At 44.7% G+C, this 16,187-nt stretch overlaps 1 protein-coding gene across 9 annotated transcripts in view; it reads right to left on the bottom strand.

Moving 5' to 3' along the window:
• The window catches only part of ehbp1 (EH domain binding protein 1), a 133,322-nt gene that overhangs the window by 62,351 nt on the left and 54,784 nt on the right, over positions 1–16,187 (bottom strand). For all 9 annotated transcript variants that reach the window (XM_076104157.1, XM_076104148.1, XM_076104149.1 and 6 more), the window contains 3 exons: positions 8,719–8,897; positions 7,462–7,510; positions 1,101–1,907 (listed from right to left, as the gene is read on the bottom strand). In XM_076104157.1, coding sequence (XP_075960272.1) covers positions 1,101–1,907; positions 7,462–7,510; positions 8,719–8,897 — 1,035 coding nt within the window. The remainder of the gene's footprint in view (positions 1–1,100; positions 1,908–7,461; positions 7,511–8,718; positions 8,898–16,187) is intronic.

Genomic DNA, 16,187 nt, shown 5'->3' with positions numbered 1-16,187 from the left:
ATCCCGGCTGTATAATAACGGGGGAGCGAAGAGGGCGAGCGGAGCGTCTACATCTGGTTCAGACGGAGCAGCGTTACAACACAGTGTTTATCCTTTCAACAAGTCAAATCTGGCCCGGGCGCAGGCGAGGAAGCATCCCGCTAACTTGATAACAGCAGATCAAAACGGGGTGTCATAACTGTCATAAACCCCCCCCCCGTGACCTTTCGACTTGTAAACAGGAAGCGGTAATCTGGGGTTAACCGACACAGGCGGCAATGGCAATGTATTCAACGTGTGTGTGTGTGTGTGTGTGTGTGACTGAGATGAGGTGTGCTCCGCGCAAAGCGTCGCCACGCCTGAGCGGTCGCGGCACCAACTGCCATCAACTGAAGGGATGAGAAATATAATGAAAAATATAATGAAATGTCAAAAGCAGGGGGTTTCTCCTTCTGTAGTCGCCACGTGTTAAAGGGGCCCCGGCCTGCCACGCGTCTGGCTCTCGGCACAACGAGACAGGCGACGACAAACATCTAATGCAGAAACGGGAGAATTTTTTCGGTCATCTCTGCAACGGCATCGACGAGGTCGGGATTTTGAAGCTTAGCGAAAAGCGCCTGGGAGGAAATGAGTGTTCACCGATTCTCTCTGTCTTATGACGGATGCAGCAGTGGAAGTTTCAATGAAAAAAACAAAACATGAAGGATCCATTTAGAGGGCCGGTGCAGGTAGACGCCGTCAGAATGTTAATACCCGACTTAAGTAGCGAGACGTGAATTAGTGTACGTCACACAGAAGGATCCAGAGGTTGTTTGAGGTTCAGGATGTATAATTAGCTGTGAGATAGTTTAATCTATCGCTTACTGACCCTTGAAGGACGGGTGTAACTATATTCACAAATATTCCCGTTTCTACATCTTTGCTTCTCTTGTATTAAAACAGAGGGATTAATCAAATTATTTCAAAAAGAAATAAGAAATAAAATGGAAAGCATGTAAAAAAAAAAGTGATGTTAGCTCTTACAAAACCAAAGTACAAAGGGAAATAAACAAATACATTCTTTCTTCACTCTCCTCTTGTTGTATTTAAATGTTCAGTGAGTTCCTTCTCTGGGTGTTTACCTGTTTGGGAGGCGTGGCTGTGTGGTTGACTGGAGGGGAGCTGGTTTCTGAGGCGGGCTCAGACTCCGAGTGACGCAGGCTGGCCCTCTTCTTCTTGATGAGGTCTGCATCCCTGTTGTAGGAGAAGCCCAGTTTCTGGTGGGGCGGTGAGGCCCCGCTCCTGGTGGGGGACCCCGGGTCTGTACTTCCCTCCCTTCGTTCCTCTCCCACCTCATCCTTCCGCTGCCTCTCCTTCTCCATCTCTCTCTCCACTCTCTGCGGCAGCTCGCTGAGGTCCAGAGTGTTGGCTTTGTGAAGATTCGCCCGGTCCTCGGAGCTCGACGTCGGCGTCTTGTGGGTCGAGTCCGTCGTCGTGGCGGGTAACGGCGTGCGTGGCGATGGGACAGGAGGGGAGGACTGCGAAGGCCCCGCCGCCGCCGAGCTGACCGCTCCCACTTCTCCGGCCTTCCGACCCGGCTCCGCCGCCCCGTCCTCGGCGGCTTCGGTGCCGTTAGATTCGGCGTTGACCCCGCCGGCGGATTCGTCGGCCTCAGAGTTCACCTGGCGGTGCTGCACGTCGTTGAGCTCGGCGTAGAACTTGTCCTGGCCGATGGAGGCGTTCGTGTCTGTTTCGAAGTCGCCCACCTTGTAGGTGCTGCGGCTGCTGTTGGCCTCGATCTGCACCACGTTGAGCTCCTCACCGGAGAAGTGGGCCCGGATCTGGTACAGGTAGGTCATCACCGTCAGCTTGTCGGGAATAGCCAGCAGCACCATGTCCGACGGCTCCAGGAGACGGGAGATGCCGAGGCTCGCAAAGCCGTCATATGCCTGAAAAAAAAAGACAAACTTTCAATTACAGATTCAAACTGGTTTGAAAAATGGACGGAGTATGGTTTCTTTATTCAAACCTGGGTTGTATTTGGTGCATTGCATGCATGATCCATGTGTGCCTGTGTGTTTGTGAGTGAGAGACACCTTTGGCATGACTGCTGACAGGTCATGTCAGGGATGGTTGTCCCCGATAAGAGACACAGATACCCCAAGACAGAGCGCTTAATCCCAAAGTGTGTGTGTGTGTGTGTCCCCTTATCGCTTCCCTACATCAACCTGCCCACGCTCTCCGTCACGCGTGTAATTGGTCTGATTAGAGTCTGATGAGAAAATACAGGTTTGATTATCAAGCGACACACGAAAACCCCAATCCCCCATCACCAGATAGACTGAGACAGAGAGAGAGGGGATGAAAACCATTATCGCAGCCAATGACAGGTAAATAAATAGATTAACAACACACACACACACACACACACACACACACACACACACACACACACACACACACACACACACACACACACACACACACACACACACACACACACACACACACACACACACACACACACACACACACACACACACACACACACACACACACACACTCTGTCCCAGGTATCACAGCTTGTATCTGGGCTGCTTGATAGTGTTGATCTAATTCAGACCTGTTGCGGCGCTCGTTTGTTTCACTGCCTCCGTAGATCTTCGCAGGTCTATCAGTCTCTCTTCCAAACCCTCCTCCGAGTGTCTTTAACCGTTATTTACCCCGGGGATCGTTTTGAAGAGCCTTGCTGACTCCTATTCAGCTCTTGTCCACATTTTCCTTCCTTTTATCTATCTAGAAAAATGATTGAGTGCGTATGATTTCTTTCATTAAGTCCCTGATTTGCTTTCATCCAGTAGATCTGTGAGCTTCTTCTACGACTACCGTCTCTAAGTGAGCAACTTCAACTCTTCTTCTACAACTTCTACAAAAGATATTGACTGTGTGCCCCATGTTCTTATTAGATTATCATTATTTTATAACACAATACATAAATATTAGTCACTTGAAGTGGCTTAATGTTGTTAATCTTGTTATCATATAGTGAATATCTACTGTCTTGTGACTGTGTTCTTATATAATTTGGCTGGTATTGCGATATTGATTTTACCAGATCAACCTCCTACGATTTGGATATTAGTCCATTAATTAAGCACGGAGCTATCAACAGGTGGTCCCACGTAGAACTATGAGGTGAACTTCTTGTGTCAAGTATAATTATATATTACATACGCGTTACTGATCACTACGGAGTGTTTATTATGTGGAAAGTGATTTTGGACACAGCTGAGAATGAAGTGAATCAGTATTCGTTTCTAACTGGTGACAAAAGAACAAAAGGAGAGAAAAGGAGAATAAAAAGGTGGTTTAACGGAGAGAAGTTTCTCAATTTACAATCAATTATGACGTCTTTTGTTGGGGGTGGGGTGGGGGGGGGGGGGGTTTCACTCTCACCTCCTTTTGTACCCGTTCTATTGATGGAGAAGTATGTGTTTGTGCTCGCAGAGACAAGGCAGGAAGAAAGAACCGACGGCGGGAGAAAAGAAAAGGGAGAACAGAGAGGAGTTTGCCTTTACAACGAGCCTGTTTAAAGTTCCTACCTCACTTCGTCCCCCTGGCAGAAAGGGAGATAAAAGAAAAGAGATAAAAGAAAAGAGATAAAAGAAAGAGAAAGAATATGGGGGAATAAGAGGGCCTGATTGGGTTTCTAACACGTATTCAGAGGAGTAAAGTGTGCTCACATTGTTCAGTGGAGGCCGTGAAAGAGAGCGACAACTCTGCTGCTCAATAGGGAGGGAGGGAGGGAGAGGGGGAGGGGGAGAGAGAGAGAGAGAGAGAGAGAGAGAGAGAGAGAGAGAGAGAGAGAGAGAGAGAGAGAGAGAAATGAGAGAGGGCAAGAGAGAGGAGAGAGAGAAAAGAGAGAGAGAGAGAGAGAAGAGAGAGGGAGAGAACGTGAGAGCCGTACGAGGGAGGGAGGGAGGCTCTCGAGCTGGGTTTTGTTTCAGGGTCGATGTTGGTCTTGACATGCGCTTCAGTGTTTTTGACCTCAGTGTCATGATTTATTCTTTCTGCGTCTTCTGTTGCAGCTTGATGAGCTGATCACGTCACACAGACACCGATACTGAGAGAAGACCTGCTGTCTTTAAGGGATGTTTTTGTTTTTTTGGTGGTAGGAGACAGAACTGACTGCAGTTAAATCACAAGTAAATATTCTATGTTGTTGTTGTTATTGCAGCGGGTTGGTCTGTCTCAATACTTTAAAAACAACAATAAAGGAGCTTTATGACACAGATTAACAAGATATATCAGGCTGACCACACAGACAGCACATGTCACATCACCGCCGTCTTTTTGTTGGATTTGATGACAAAAAGAAAACTTAAAATATTACCAGAATCAAAACATATATGTTGTATCTATTGGCATCAGGCAGAACACAACGGGTATACAAGATTTTTATAAGATCACAAAAATATTAAAAATGTACATTTTATGCCATCTAAAATAGTTGAAAACCAGGATATATGACGGCTGAGCCATAATTAGATATGATATTGTTTATGGCGTCTTATCATACTTTTTGTAAGGTTTTGCTTGCAGCCAATCACAGCAGGCGTTCTTTGATCTAATGCGGCGTGTGATTGGTCCTCTACCACAGCAGCTACAGCCCCATGCAGTGTGAGGTAACTACTGTAAACACCTGTTGCATCTGATAGAAAACAACTGAACATGATGGGGATCAAATGAATGTACTGGTATCAGTATCACTTTAAGGGTCACGTAGTCATGATGTATTATAATAAATGATCATTATTTATCTATATCAACCCTCTAAACTGCTTGATTGATCGTGTCTATTTTTTCAACACAGACTGATTAGAGCAATATGAATATCATGTATTCTGTTTTCTCACTTCTCGTCATCCGGCTGACAAAGCTTTTGGTTCGGACTAAATGTCACCGATGTCTTCGCCCGCTCCGCCATAGAGCACGCTGTCCCCCCCCCCCCCCCCCCCCCCCCATCCCCCTCGCTCTCAGTGACTGACAGCTATCTATCGCTGTCAATCATCAACGCTGCCCCACCCCCTCCTCTCTCGGTTGTGCTCAGGGAGCTTTAGCCCGCTGCTTGGTGCTACGCTATCAGATGCCATGACAAATGACTTCTCCTTGGCCTCATCACACACACACACACACACACACACACACACACACACACACACACACACACACACACACACACACACACACACACACACACACACACACACACACACACACACACACACACACACACACACACACACACACACACACACACTCCTCAAACAACCAGATGAACATGTGGACAAACACAAACACACACACACACACACACACACACTGATAATGGATAATTTCAAAGGTTGTAAGTGTTCTGAATATTCACTTCTCTCTCTCTCTCTCCCCCCCCCCATATTGATTGTCCTTATCTGTCATAATTCAGCACAGTCTGGGCTCATTGCAATCACTCCTCACAGATAGACTGTGAAAGGAGGGGGGGGGGGGGGGGGCACGTCTGTCAACTGGCCATGAAGAGCAAGAGATAGTTGTCATTTCCATTTCTATCCGATTCAATAAATTCTATACATTCTAATAACTCCTCATGAAGCATCTCTACGCAGCATCTTGACTGTGAAAGAAGTCTCTTTTCATCGCCCCTCGTTCACACATGGATGTCTTTCTCTCGCTCTGTGGGATCATCAACCTGCCACACTATGGAGTGGTTTCTCTTTTACGAGCACCCTTTCCTTCTCTTGTTCCTACACCTGCAGGGTGCAGCGTGACGCCACTTTTACTCCTCTTTCATTTGCGTTGACAAATCACAGCCACCTACAACACAGGGTGTAATTCGTGCACAATTACTGCATGTGGCATGTTCTGGAAACGCACCAACAACATCCGCAGTGTCAAAGCCCAACAGACATCGCAGCTCACATGCAGAGAAAATCTGTTTACATGCAGATTTATTTTATTTCTTTTGTCACTGTAGAAATGACAGAAAAGTGTCGCTGTCACAACCTGGGAGAACGCAACGCTCCTCAAGCACAAAGAATCAGCCACCTCACTGGTTGCTGACTTCACGAACCTGCTGACTACGACACACTCTGACTGTGAGCAAATTAAGGAAAAACAGTCGAAAAAGGGGAACCCTGATTGGCCGATACGCTTTATTCATTAAACATTCAAGTCAAATGTTTCTTCTCTTTAAGGTGATGGTTATGGTTTGTTTTTGTAATGCAATAAACATATTTAAGAGTGTGTAAATTAAGTAAAAAGACGCATTGATGAAATAAAACTTTTAGAGACATTTTCCAAATCGTTGGATAAAGGAAAAGAAAGAAATCTGCACAATTAAACTTGTGCACGTTTAACAGGAACAACACATTTACGAGCTCTGACTTTGTTTGGCATACTCCCAACGCTGCTACATGAGCACCGGAGGAAGCTGATATCTACCTCCGGTACGTCTCCCAGCCTGCTCGGCCAAACGTACACCAGCAGCTGGTGTAGATCTTTACAGAGTCGCTGCAGCTATTCACCAGCTATCGCCTTCTATACGGCATATTCCCATATTACTTATATCTGGCCAATTTCTTCAGGGCTACTTGAGCACCTGGAGGGTGAGGGGCAGTTAGCAGATATGGGATTGGGTCTCTCGCTCTCCCTCCACTGTGGTTATTGTCAACAGGGTAGCATTCATGCCTAACAGGGCCACCAGAGGTTATCGCAGAGCCAGAGTGTGTGTGAGGAGAGGAAATCAAGCTGCGGGGACCCGACGCATATCGTTCTGTGTAGGGCCTCGGGGGCCAAAGAGGGGACAGGGCGTCTGTGTGTGTGTGAGTGTGTAGTAAAGGTGTGCATTTGTGCGTTTCGGGAAAAAGTAAATGTGTTTGTGAAGAGCCAGAGGGACCGAGGAGGGGGGGTCATGTGTGCAGATATGATGACATAGGGCGAATGTGTGAATGTGTGATTCACTTGAGCGTTAGGAGTGAGCGCATTTATGTTAGTTGGGAGAGGACATGGATTACAGTTTACACACACACAAACTAAACTAATCAACACAAGATAAATATGCTATTATTATATACACATTGCATCTACACACACACACACACACAGCAGAGGTAGGTCAGTAAGCTCCCAACTGGCAGCGAGAGCTACAAGATTAGCATCTCACCTCTGCCAGGTGACTACTGTCATTATAACGTTCCGTCTGCCGTCATGTGTGTTTCCACCCTCAAAAAAAACCACCACACACACACACACACACACACACACACACACACACACACACACACACACACACACACACACACACACACACACACACACACACACACACACACACACACACACACAATCCAGGGATTAATGGCAGATCTGTAAATAAAAGGGCCGAATGGAGATGTGGATGGGAGGGAGCTAAGTGGTGTGAAGGGCCCAGCGGTGGCTGCCTCTTACCTTTTTGTTGTTTTCTTTAATATCCTGAGGATTGAGCGACTTGTAGTCTCTGGAAAGAAACAGTGGGGAGGGTCGGCAGAGGAGGCAGGGAGGCGGAGAGAGAGAGAGAGAGAGAGAGAGAGAGAGAGAGAGAGAGAGAGAGAGAGATAGCGGGGGAAAGAGGTGCGTTTAAATATGCGTCACATGTAATGGCATTAGAACTGTAACATGCAATTTCATAGCAGTGCAATCAACAGAACTAATAGAGTGGAAAATATGTAAAAATAACACACCGGAGTGCAAAGGCGCACACACACACACACACACACACACACACACAGTGCAGTTCTGATAAATTATCTTCATCTCTTCTCTCTTGATGGGGCTGCAGGTTTTTTCCATATGTAGTACTTTTGAGTGGTAAGTACACACATTAAATACTAAACATTTAAAGGAATCGCACACGCACACACACACACACACACACACACACACACACACACTGAATACTTCACAAAGAATTATAACCGCACACCCAGAAGAGATAAGTGGTGGCGTCAAACACGCAACAAATAAGTAAATGACAGATTGGATCGTGTGTGTTTAAGTGCGTACACATCTGTCTGAATCAAACACAGCGACAGGGATGATGGATAAGAGGACACAGCATGATGACAGGTTAGTGAGCAAATATGACCGATCCGACACCAGTGCGTTAAAAACAAAAATGTGAAATAGATCAGGATTTCCTCTCTAATATCTATTTCACTTTGCTGTGAAAACGTCTCCTTCAAACATGTATTCAACTTTCAACGCCAAAAACTAAATTCTTCAAGACTACATTTAAAAAACATCATGACAGCTTTACAATTTACCTTCTTTCAGTGCTCATTTTAACTGAATAGAGCTTGAACGCATCATAATATAACTCAATGTAACCTCCACTAACGTTAGCCTTTAGCTCCGTTATTCAGCCAAGGACTGTGCTGCCCACCGGCTGCTAACGGCTAACAGCTAACGGCTAACGTTAACTAGCTCTCCTCCTGACGATTTTAACACAGATTTGTCGTTCACAATGAAGCATTATCAGGGAAAAAAATATCATGCACAAGAGTGTTTAACCACAGGTGTGTAGGACTAGTTTGCACATGTGCAGTAGCGATCGGTCAGGATGTACAGAAGATGTTTTTGTTCCTGTGTAGCTTAAATGAGTTTATGACACTCACTGGTCCTAACCCCAGCCCCTCATGCTGTGTGAGTGTTTGAGTGTTTTCTTACATTGTGTCCGGTCTGAAGTGGTGCAGCAGGGCGCAGAAGGCCAGTCCGTTCCTCCAGGAGGTGGTGAAGTTGGTGATCTTTACCCCGCGGTAGTTCTTGGTGACCTCGCGGCACCAGACCAGCAGAGACTGGCTGGCGTTGGGCTTTCCTCCCAGAACCGGGCTCGGTATGGGGCTGGGCTGCAGGCGGAGGAGGGATGGGGGACATAGAGGGGGAAGAATGTTTAGAATTGAATCTTATGGAATATTTCACCTTCACGGTCTGAGTTGCATCGATGCGACATGTTGATGTCCGATTGATAAATAAGAGCTGCTCTTTCGGGTCACACAAAGGACAATAAACATGAATAATAATGTGCAATATAACACATAATAAATTACTTTAATGTGTTTTTCTATTGGTATTAGAGAAAAACACACCTGTTCTCCAAAACCCTTATTACTTTGCACAAAAGACTGTCCACATTGCCAACCTCCCCCTTTTTCTCCACGTCTGAGCTCCTTTGATTATTTAATAAAATGTTTTACTTAACAAACCTCCACCCTTCCAATTAGCTAGCTATGCACGCACACGCACACACACACACACACACACACACACACACACACACACACACACACACACCCAGTAATGAAGGGTCCTGCACAAAGCAGCGTATGACCGTGGATAATGTAAACATCTTATTAATTAGCCCCGCCTTTGAAGTCTTATCTGTGTTCGAAAGCTTTTCGCCATTAGGAGCGTCTCCTCTCCCAGACTCCAAATCCCACAAATCCTCGGTGGCGTGGAGACACCGGTCCTCCCGACTGACGTCCAGCAGAACCAACGCTATTCTGATTATTCAGCCGGCTGTTCTCTAATCTGTGTCGTGGAGCGACAGATACGGGCTAATGCTCTCAGATCAGTTGGGAGAGAAATGGCAAAAAATAAAAAAAGAATGTCACCGAGATGTGATTAAATTCATTAGAGGCCAGTGATCAAAACAACACTGTGAAATACGTTCAAATATTTCTATTATATGCAAGACAATGACATCAACATGCGACTTAATTTGGATTGCATGACAGTGCGTTTAAGGCTTTGATGTCGATAATATGATGTTTTAAATACACATTTAGGAAAATATACAGAGCGGTTTGGTTGAATTGCATTTAAGACACAATCCCTGAAGGATATTTAAGACGTTTTTAATGCTTTCTGTTTGGTGAATATGGCTGATTATGTACTTTCTTGAACAATATTAACTCAGATGACAACAGCCCGGTGACGTTTGATCTCAAAGCACCAGAAGTCAAACCTTGACTTAACCTTTTAGCAGTGAGAAGTGAATGAAGAGCTGATATTGAGCACCATAACGAGTTAAACCCCGTCGTTAAAAGACACTGAAGGCCCGGAGAAAACACACAGCTCACTACGATGTGACTTCCTGAGTCTGTCATGGCCGACCAACCCCCTCTGTTGGCGGCTTCCTGCTACTGCAAGAACAGGAAAGAGAGAGAGAAGTGATGGGAGGACAGACTTTGTCATTAGTGACGGTGTCTTGAAGCCTTTTGCAGAAGGTTATTCAGAGACGTAGGAAAGAAAAAAGTGACTGTTTGATTTAGGAAGTAAAAAGTTAAGGAATTGATTGGTTTGATGACATCACTACGAGAGAGAGAGAGAGAGATATGCTTCAGCTTAATGCCACCACACTTAAACCTAATTTTAAGATTGTCTGAACTAAATATTTAACACCGACTCTGTGTGCTTTCAAGCCCCTGACAAGACATGTGGCTGTACTTGCTGTCGACAGATTTTTAAGACACAAAAAAAAAAAAATTGGTTTGTAATGTAAACAGGCAAAAAAACACAAAAAAGAGTGAAGCAATGTGAGAGAAGTGTTTAAGGCACCTGGATGTCTCTTGCTCTTCTATTGTTACAGTTTAACCTGTGACCACGAAAAACCCGGAGCACTCTGAGATGCCACAAGGGCCAAATCAGATGAAAGAGACCCGGAGGCCATCTCTAATAGCAAACTCCTAACCTTTGTACCAGTGTGTGCGTGTGTGTGTGTGTGTGCGTGCGTGCGAGCGTGTGAGTCAGTCTCTGTACAGGGAGACGGTAGCGTGAGCCTGAGGGGCGGACACTTGACATTTCCGGCTCATCTGTTAAAAGTGGGCCTTAACCTTTTCCCCACAGCTTCTCCAGACACGTTTTAGGCGGCCTCGACAATGCCTGCGTGCCACTCAGACAAACCCAAGATAGGAAGTCAGAAAGTCGATACCGATTATAACGCGGGCGCACTTACTGTACGGGGATGAGGAGAGGAATTGCTCATCAGTTAACGTTAATATACGAGCGACTAATCTCACGTAATATGTTCAGAATAAGAGATAATTTACGTCCACAAGAATGTCATCCTGTTGGTAAAAGCAGAGGACAACTGGAGGAACAAGTTTAGTTCAGACTGCCAACATTTGTGTGTGTGTGTCAGTAAAACTGTGTGTGTGTGTGTGTAGAGTTTCAGAGTGGAGTGGTCTTCCTCCAGGCCTTCCCCCCTTTCTGCTTTTTTCAAGTGACGGTTGAAAGTAGCCGTCTAATTTGAGCGCTCTAATTACCTGGGATTAGAGACCAGGTGCTATTAAAGCAATTAGACACACACACACACTCCAGTGCCGGAGACCCTGCACCCAAGCCAGCGGAAAAACACACACACACACACACACACACACGCACACACAAATACACACCTGTGTAACACAGCCAGTGGAGGAAAAAACAACAGCACATTAGCCAGTGGGATACACTCTAATACACACGCACCTATCGACACAGAAAATAAACAAACACACACACACCACCGTGAGCACACACTGCTACGAAAAGGTGAAGTGTTATTTACTCAACTTTGGGCGCTTTTAAAACATTTGTTTAACCCGTGTGTCATCTCAAAGACGAGTCCTTCCTTCCGACCTGACAAACCGGTTTTATTAGAACGAGACAAGCAGTGACCTCGACGTTCATCACAACACAAACCGATGTCATTGTCCCCAATGCGACAGCTGTTCCATTACGCTCTTTTACAGATAAAAGGTTCAAATGTTGAACAAATACCGAATCTTCTTCAACAGGAACTGGCTGCAATTTCCTTCAGACACAAACACAGGAGGAGTGAAATGTTCATGAGGAACAGAAATGCACCCCGACTTATCAAACTGTTTGCTGTCTTGCCTGAAGGAAGGTGTGCACATGTGTGTGTGTCTTTTATCTGTCTGTGTGAATGTCACCAGGATGTGTGTGTGTGTGTGTGTGCAACACTGACACATCCATGTAGCCAGCTCGGCTCGAGGGTAGGATTAGCGGAGCGCATCGCCTCGGCCCACAAACATTCCGTATTAAAAAATGAAAAGGCAACCTTCATTACTATCAGTGGCACATAACCTCCTCCTCTGCTGCTATTATACACAGCCCTAACAGCCTGGGCGGACAAATACAAGCCACTGACAAGAGATTCCATTATTCCTGATGCCTCGGTGTCAACAACATACATCCGACGGGGCAAAGAAAGAAAAAAAAAAATGGAAGGACGGAGGGGGGGAAGGAAAGGATGTGAAAGAGAGAAAGAAGGAGGGTTAAGCTCACTACAATGCCTGAATGACAAGATAGGAGGAAACCTGGGAATGGAAGCAGCCCGGTTCTGTTGTCAGGAGGGTTTCTGGTGTCAGCAATGTGGTTTTTTAGGAGGGTTGGGAATGAGATCTGGAATCGAGGGATGAACCATGATATGGAAAATTTGAAAATTGTCAAAGGTCGAGCTTCGGTGTTGAGCAAGAGAACAATTCTGAAGCGAGGTTGGAGAATGTTCCCTTTAGATTTGGGGAGTTTGCCGATATCTACTGTTACTGTACGAGGGCAGAAGATATATAAAATACCTTTTAGAGCAACTCACTGTGAGTAAAAGTACCACATAACAGTAGATCTCTCTAGCAACATCACACATGGTGTAAAATCCTGCAGCATATGTGCATTACAGTACTAACTAAATACTAGATGCTTTATGACGTGAAACTTGTTTATTTAGATTCTCAATTACAAAATAAAGTGATTCATGGAATTAAATGAGTTCATGGCTTCCCCCTGTTAGTAGTTTAGAAGACCCATCGGTCGTTTTGGTCTTTTCTTAGTAAATTGGTCTTATTATTGGTGATTTTTTCATGCTGAAGAAACAAACACATCTCTGGTAAACACAAGAGTTAAAGTGGTGCTTTTGTGTAAGTCTATGTGGAGAATCTTTTTAAGATCTGAATCAAATAATCGATTAAGGGACAACATTGTATGAGTGTTAGTTGACTAAGAATGTCTTTGGTCAAGGACAGCCGTAAATAACTTTTTATTAAATTAATTTTCTTCAATGCATATAACTCGTCAGTGCTGCCTCGTCTTTGTCTGCAGTAAGCGGAAGAGTTAACAGTTTTTTGACAGCAGTGAAAATGCTTTTAAAAAGCTAAATGCCAACAAATATGGATTGAAGCAGAACATTTCATTAGATACAAATATGTTGTGAATTTGAATAATTATATCACATTCCATCACATTTTTTTCAACCATTTCTGACTTCTGGACTGAACGCTCTGCAGTGATTAGAAATGTTTGGACACAATCCTACGTCGTCACCACTGGACTCTACTTCTACAACGAGTATAACACTTTGAAACACTACGGAGCCCGTTTGTAGAAGGTACCAACAACGTTATCTTCACTTCCTGTCTCTCCTCTCAGTGAAACGTGAGAGCGGAGGACATTAATGATTTTAGCAGCGATGCGTCGGCGCTCCACGTTCAAATGTTGATTTAGAATTTGTATGTCAATGTTATGAAACTACTCGGTACAGCACTACAATAACATATCAGACATAAATATTAATGTTTACCTAAAAGTTAAATATATACGGATACACCCTATTGTACTTTTGTATTATATACACCGGCTTTGTACAGTATACTGGTTTGTATGTGTGTATTTTTATGTATATTTGCACATTGTTGCTGCTTCTTTGTTTTGTATGTAAAGCTTGTGAACTGGTTTTGTGTGAAATGCTGCGATACAAATAAATGAGAACTGACTTGTCAAATAGGCCTGAATCTAAGCTGCTGTATATACTTAATATACTGAAATATTAACATGTATAATACTGTACATGTCCACCTACGTCATGTATGTAAAGCAACATCAGTCAGTCAATGTTAATCATGGAATATTTGCACTCTGTGGATAATTTAGAGAAACAGCTGTTCTTTGTTTATGTGTATGTTTGTATACTTTTTAGATTGACTCTTCTTTCACCGGCTGCTATGTTCTGGCTAAATGTTTAAACTTACTCTTGTTCAGCTGTGTTGTTTTTATATTTTTGTGTACGTGTGAGAGCAATAAAAAGTCAGATTCCTGGTTGGTGTACTAACACCTGGCCAATGAACAGACAAATGTAAACAAAAGTCACATCGCATTAAACACCACTAAGTGACTGAAGAGTGTGGAGGCCATTAAAAGGCTTTCAGACTCACGAAAAAGACACAAGTGAAACGCTTTAAGTGGCAGCTTTGTCTCTCCCTCTGGGGCAAAACGCTTCAATGGAAACTTAACTGGCCTCGACCCAATGACACAAACCCACGACTCTGTGTCCGCGTCTCTCCAATCTCACTTTCATGGCTTCAAAAGCAGTGTCACAGGGTGTCACATTTGAGGAGGTGTTGAATCTCATACTCTTTAAAACTTGTAATCCGCTCAAGGAGCCTACGGCAAAAAAAAAAAAAGTCCATAGACACACAGACACACACACACACACACACACACACACACACACACACACACACACACACACACACACACACACACACACACACACACACACACACACACACACACACACACACACACACACACACACACACACACACACACACACACACACAGTAGAAAGGCACACATACTGTACATGTACACACTAAATTGACGCATACAGTAAAAAAAAAAATGCCTCAAAAAAGACAGTAACACTGAGCCAGACACACACACAGACACACACACACACACACTTGAAGAACATTAATACCTGTTCACATTTAAGAGGATAAAGGTTGGTGCACTTAAGTGGCCTGTCCATCCTGCTACTGGAAGCTCTCGTCTGATTGGCTGGGCTCCAACTAACCAACACGCTCAATTACATCATTATTGCACCTTCAATCAAAACAAGCAATTTGTTTGAATCTGGGCTTTCTGCGTCTCGACCCCTTCGCATTAGAAGAAAACATAAGGAGAGAGAGAGACAGAGAGACAGAGAGAGAGAGAGAGAGACAGCGAGAGAGAAAGAGAGAGAGAGAGAAGAACGATCACCTTGCCGTCGTCTTACCCATGAAATTGTGCTTTGGATTTCAAACGTTGCCTGCATGAGAGCGGAGGGGAGGGAAGCAAAGTCCAATCAAAAGTTCAATTATGTAAATGGAGATGAGGAGTGGATGGAACAATAGGGAAAGAAGAAGGGGGGGACAAAAGGCAGGAACAGGAGAGGAGAGCAAATGTAGCGTGAAAAATAATACACATTAACATACAAAGGATATATCGCATTACTGCTGTAATCACAGCGAGGAGGGGCTCCTTCCAAAGAGAGCCGTGAGAGAAAGTCTGTGTGAGAGTGTGTGTGTGTGTTCAGTTAAGTCAGGCATCATTTTATGTGTGTGAACAGGTGTGAGCGATAACTCTTTCCACCTGAGAGCTCACACGGAGGTTGAACATATAGAAAACTTGCTGCTTTTTGATCGAGGCACTCAGCGGCTCTGCCTCACGATATTGTTTCCACAATTTATTAACAAATCTTTATGCCCTAAGTAGGAAAATATGAAAATAGAGTGATGGTGATGGTGATGGTGATGGTGATGGCGGGGGTTGGGTTGCTAGTGATTCGCTCAGAAGCAGATATGCTTCCCATCTCGCAGTGAACCTGCAGGCCAAGACAGAGGCCCTCTCGGCAGTTGGCTACTGAGATGTAAAATGCAAAAATCAGGAAAAAGCGGTTTCCTTTTCCAGGACCATTTCGCTTCCAAAGGCCTATTCTGCTCCAAAGGCATAACCATGCAAAGCAGAACAGGAAAGGAGAGACGAGGCTTTGAAATTGAAATAAAACCCCCCAAAATATTAAATAACAGAGTTCGGAGGAGGCAGCAGACAAAGGAGCAACTGTGCCAGCGTGCAGTGTGCCCACCCGCCCGCCTTGCACGCCTGACGTGTAACACGGGAGGCATAATGCGGTGTAAGCGCTGGCTTTAGCTTGTCATGGAAGCGGCGGCAGCATTACCCACACTCACGCCTCTGCAAATTAGCTTTGGCTGGGTGTGGGACTGGGAAGACACGCAGGGTGGGTAGGTTTGGGATTGAGTGTGTGTGTGTGTGTGTGTGTTAGGCTCCAGTTAGGTACAAAACAGGACTACTGATGGTAC

Source organism: Anarhichas minor, unplaced genomic scaffold (assembly GCF_050575085.1).
Source record: "Anarhichas minor isolate MPS153535 unplaced genomic scaffold, ASM5057508v1 ptg000029l, whole genome shotgun sequence".
Taxonomy (NCBI): domain Eukaryota; kingdom Metazoa; phylum Chordata; class Actinopteri; order Perciformes; family Anarhichadidae; genus Anarhichas; species Anarhichas minor.
This window is presented reverse-complemented; position numbering and strand designations above follow the sequence as displayed.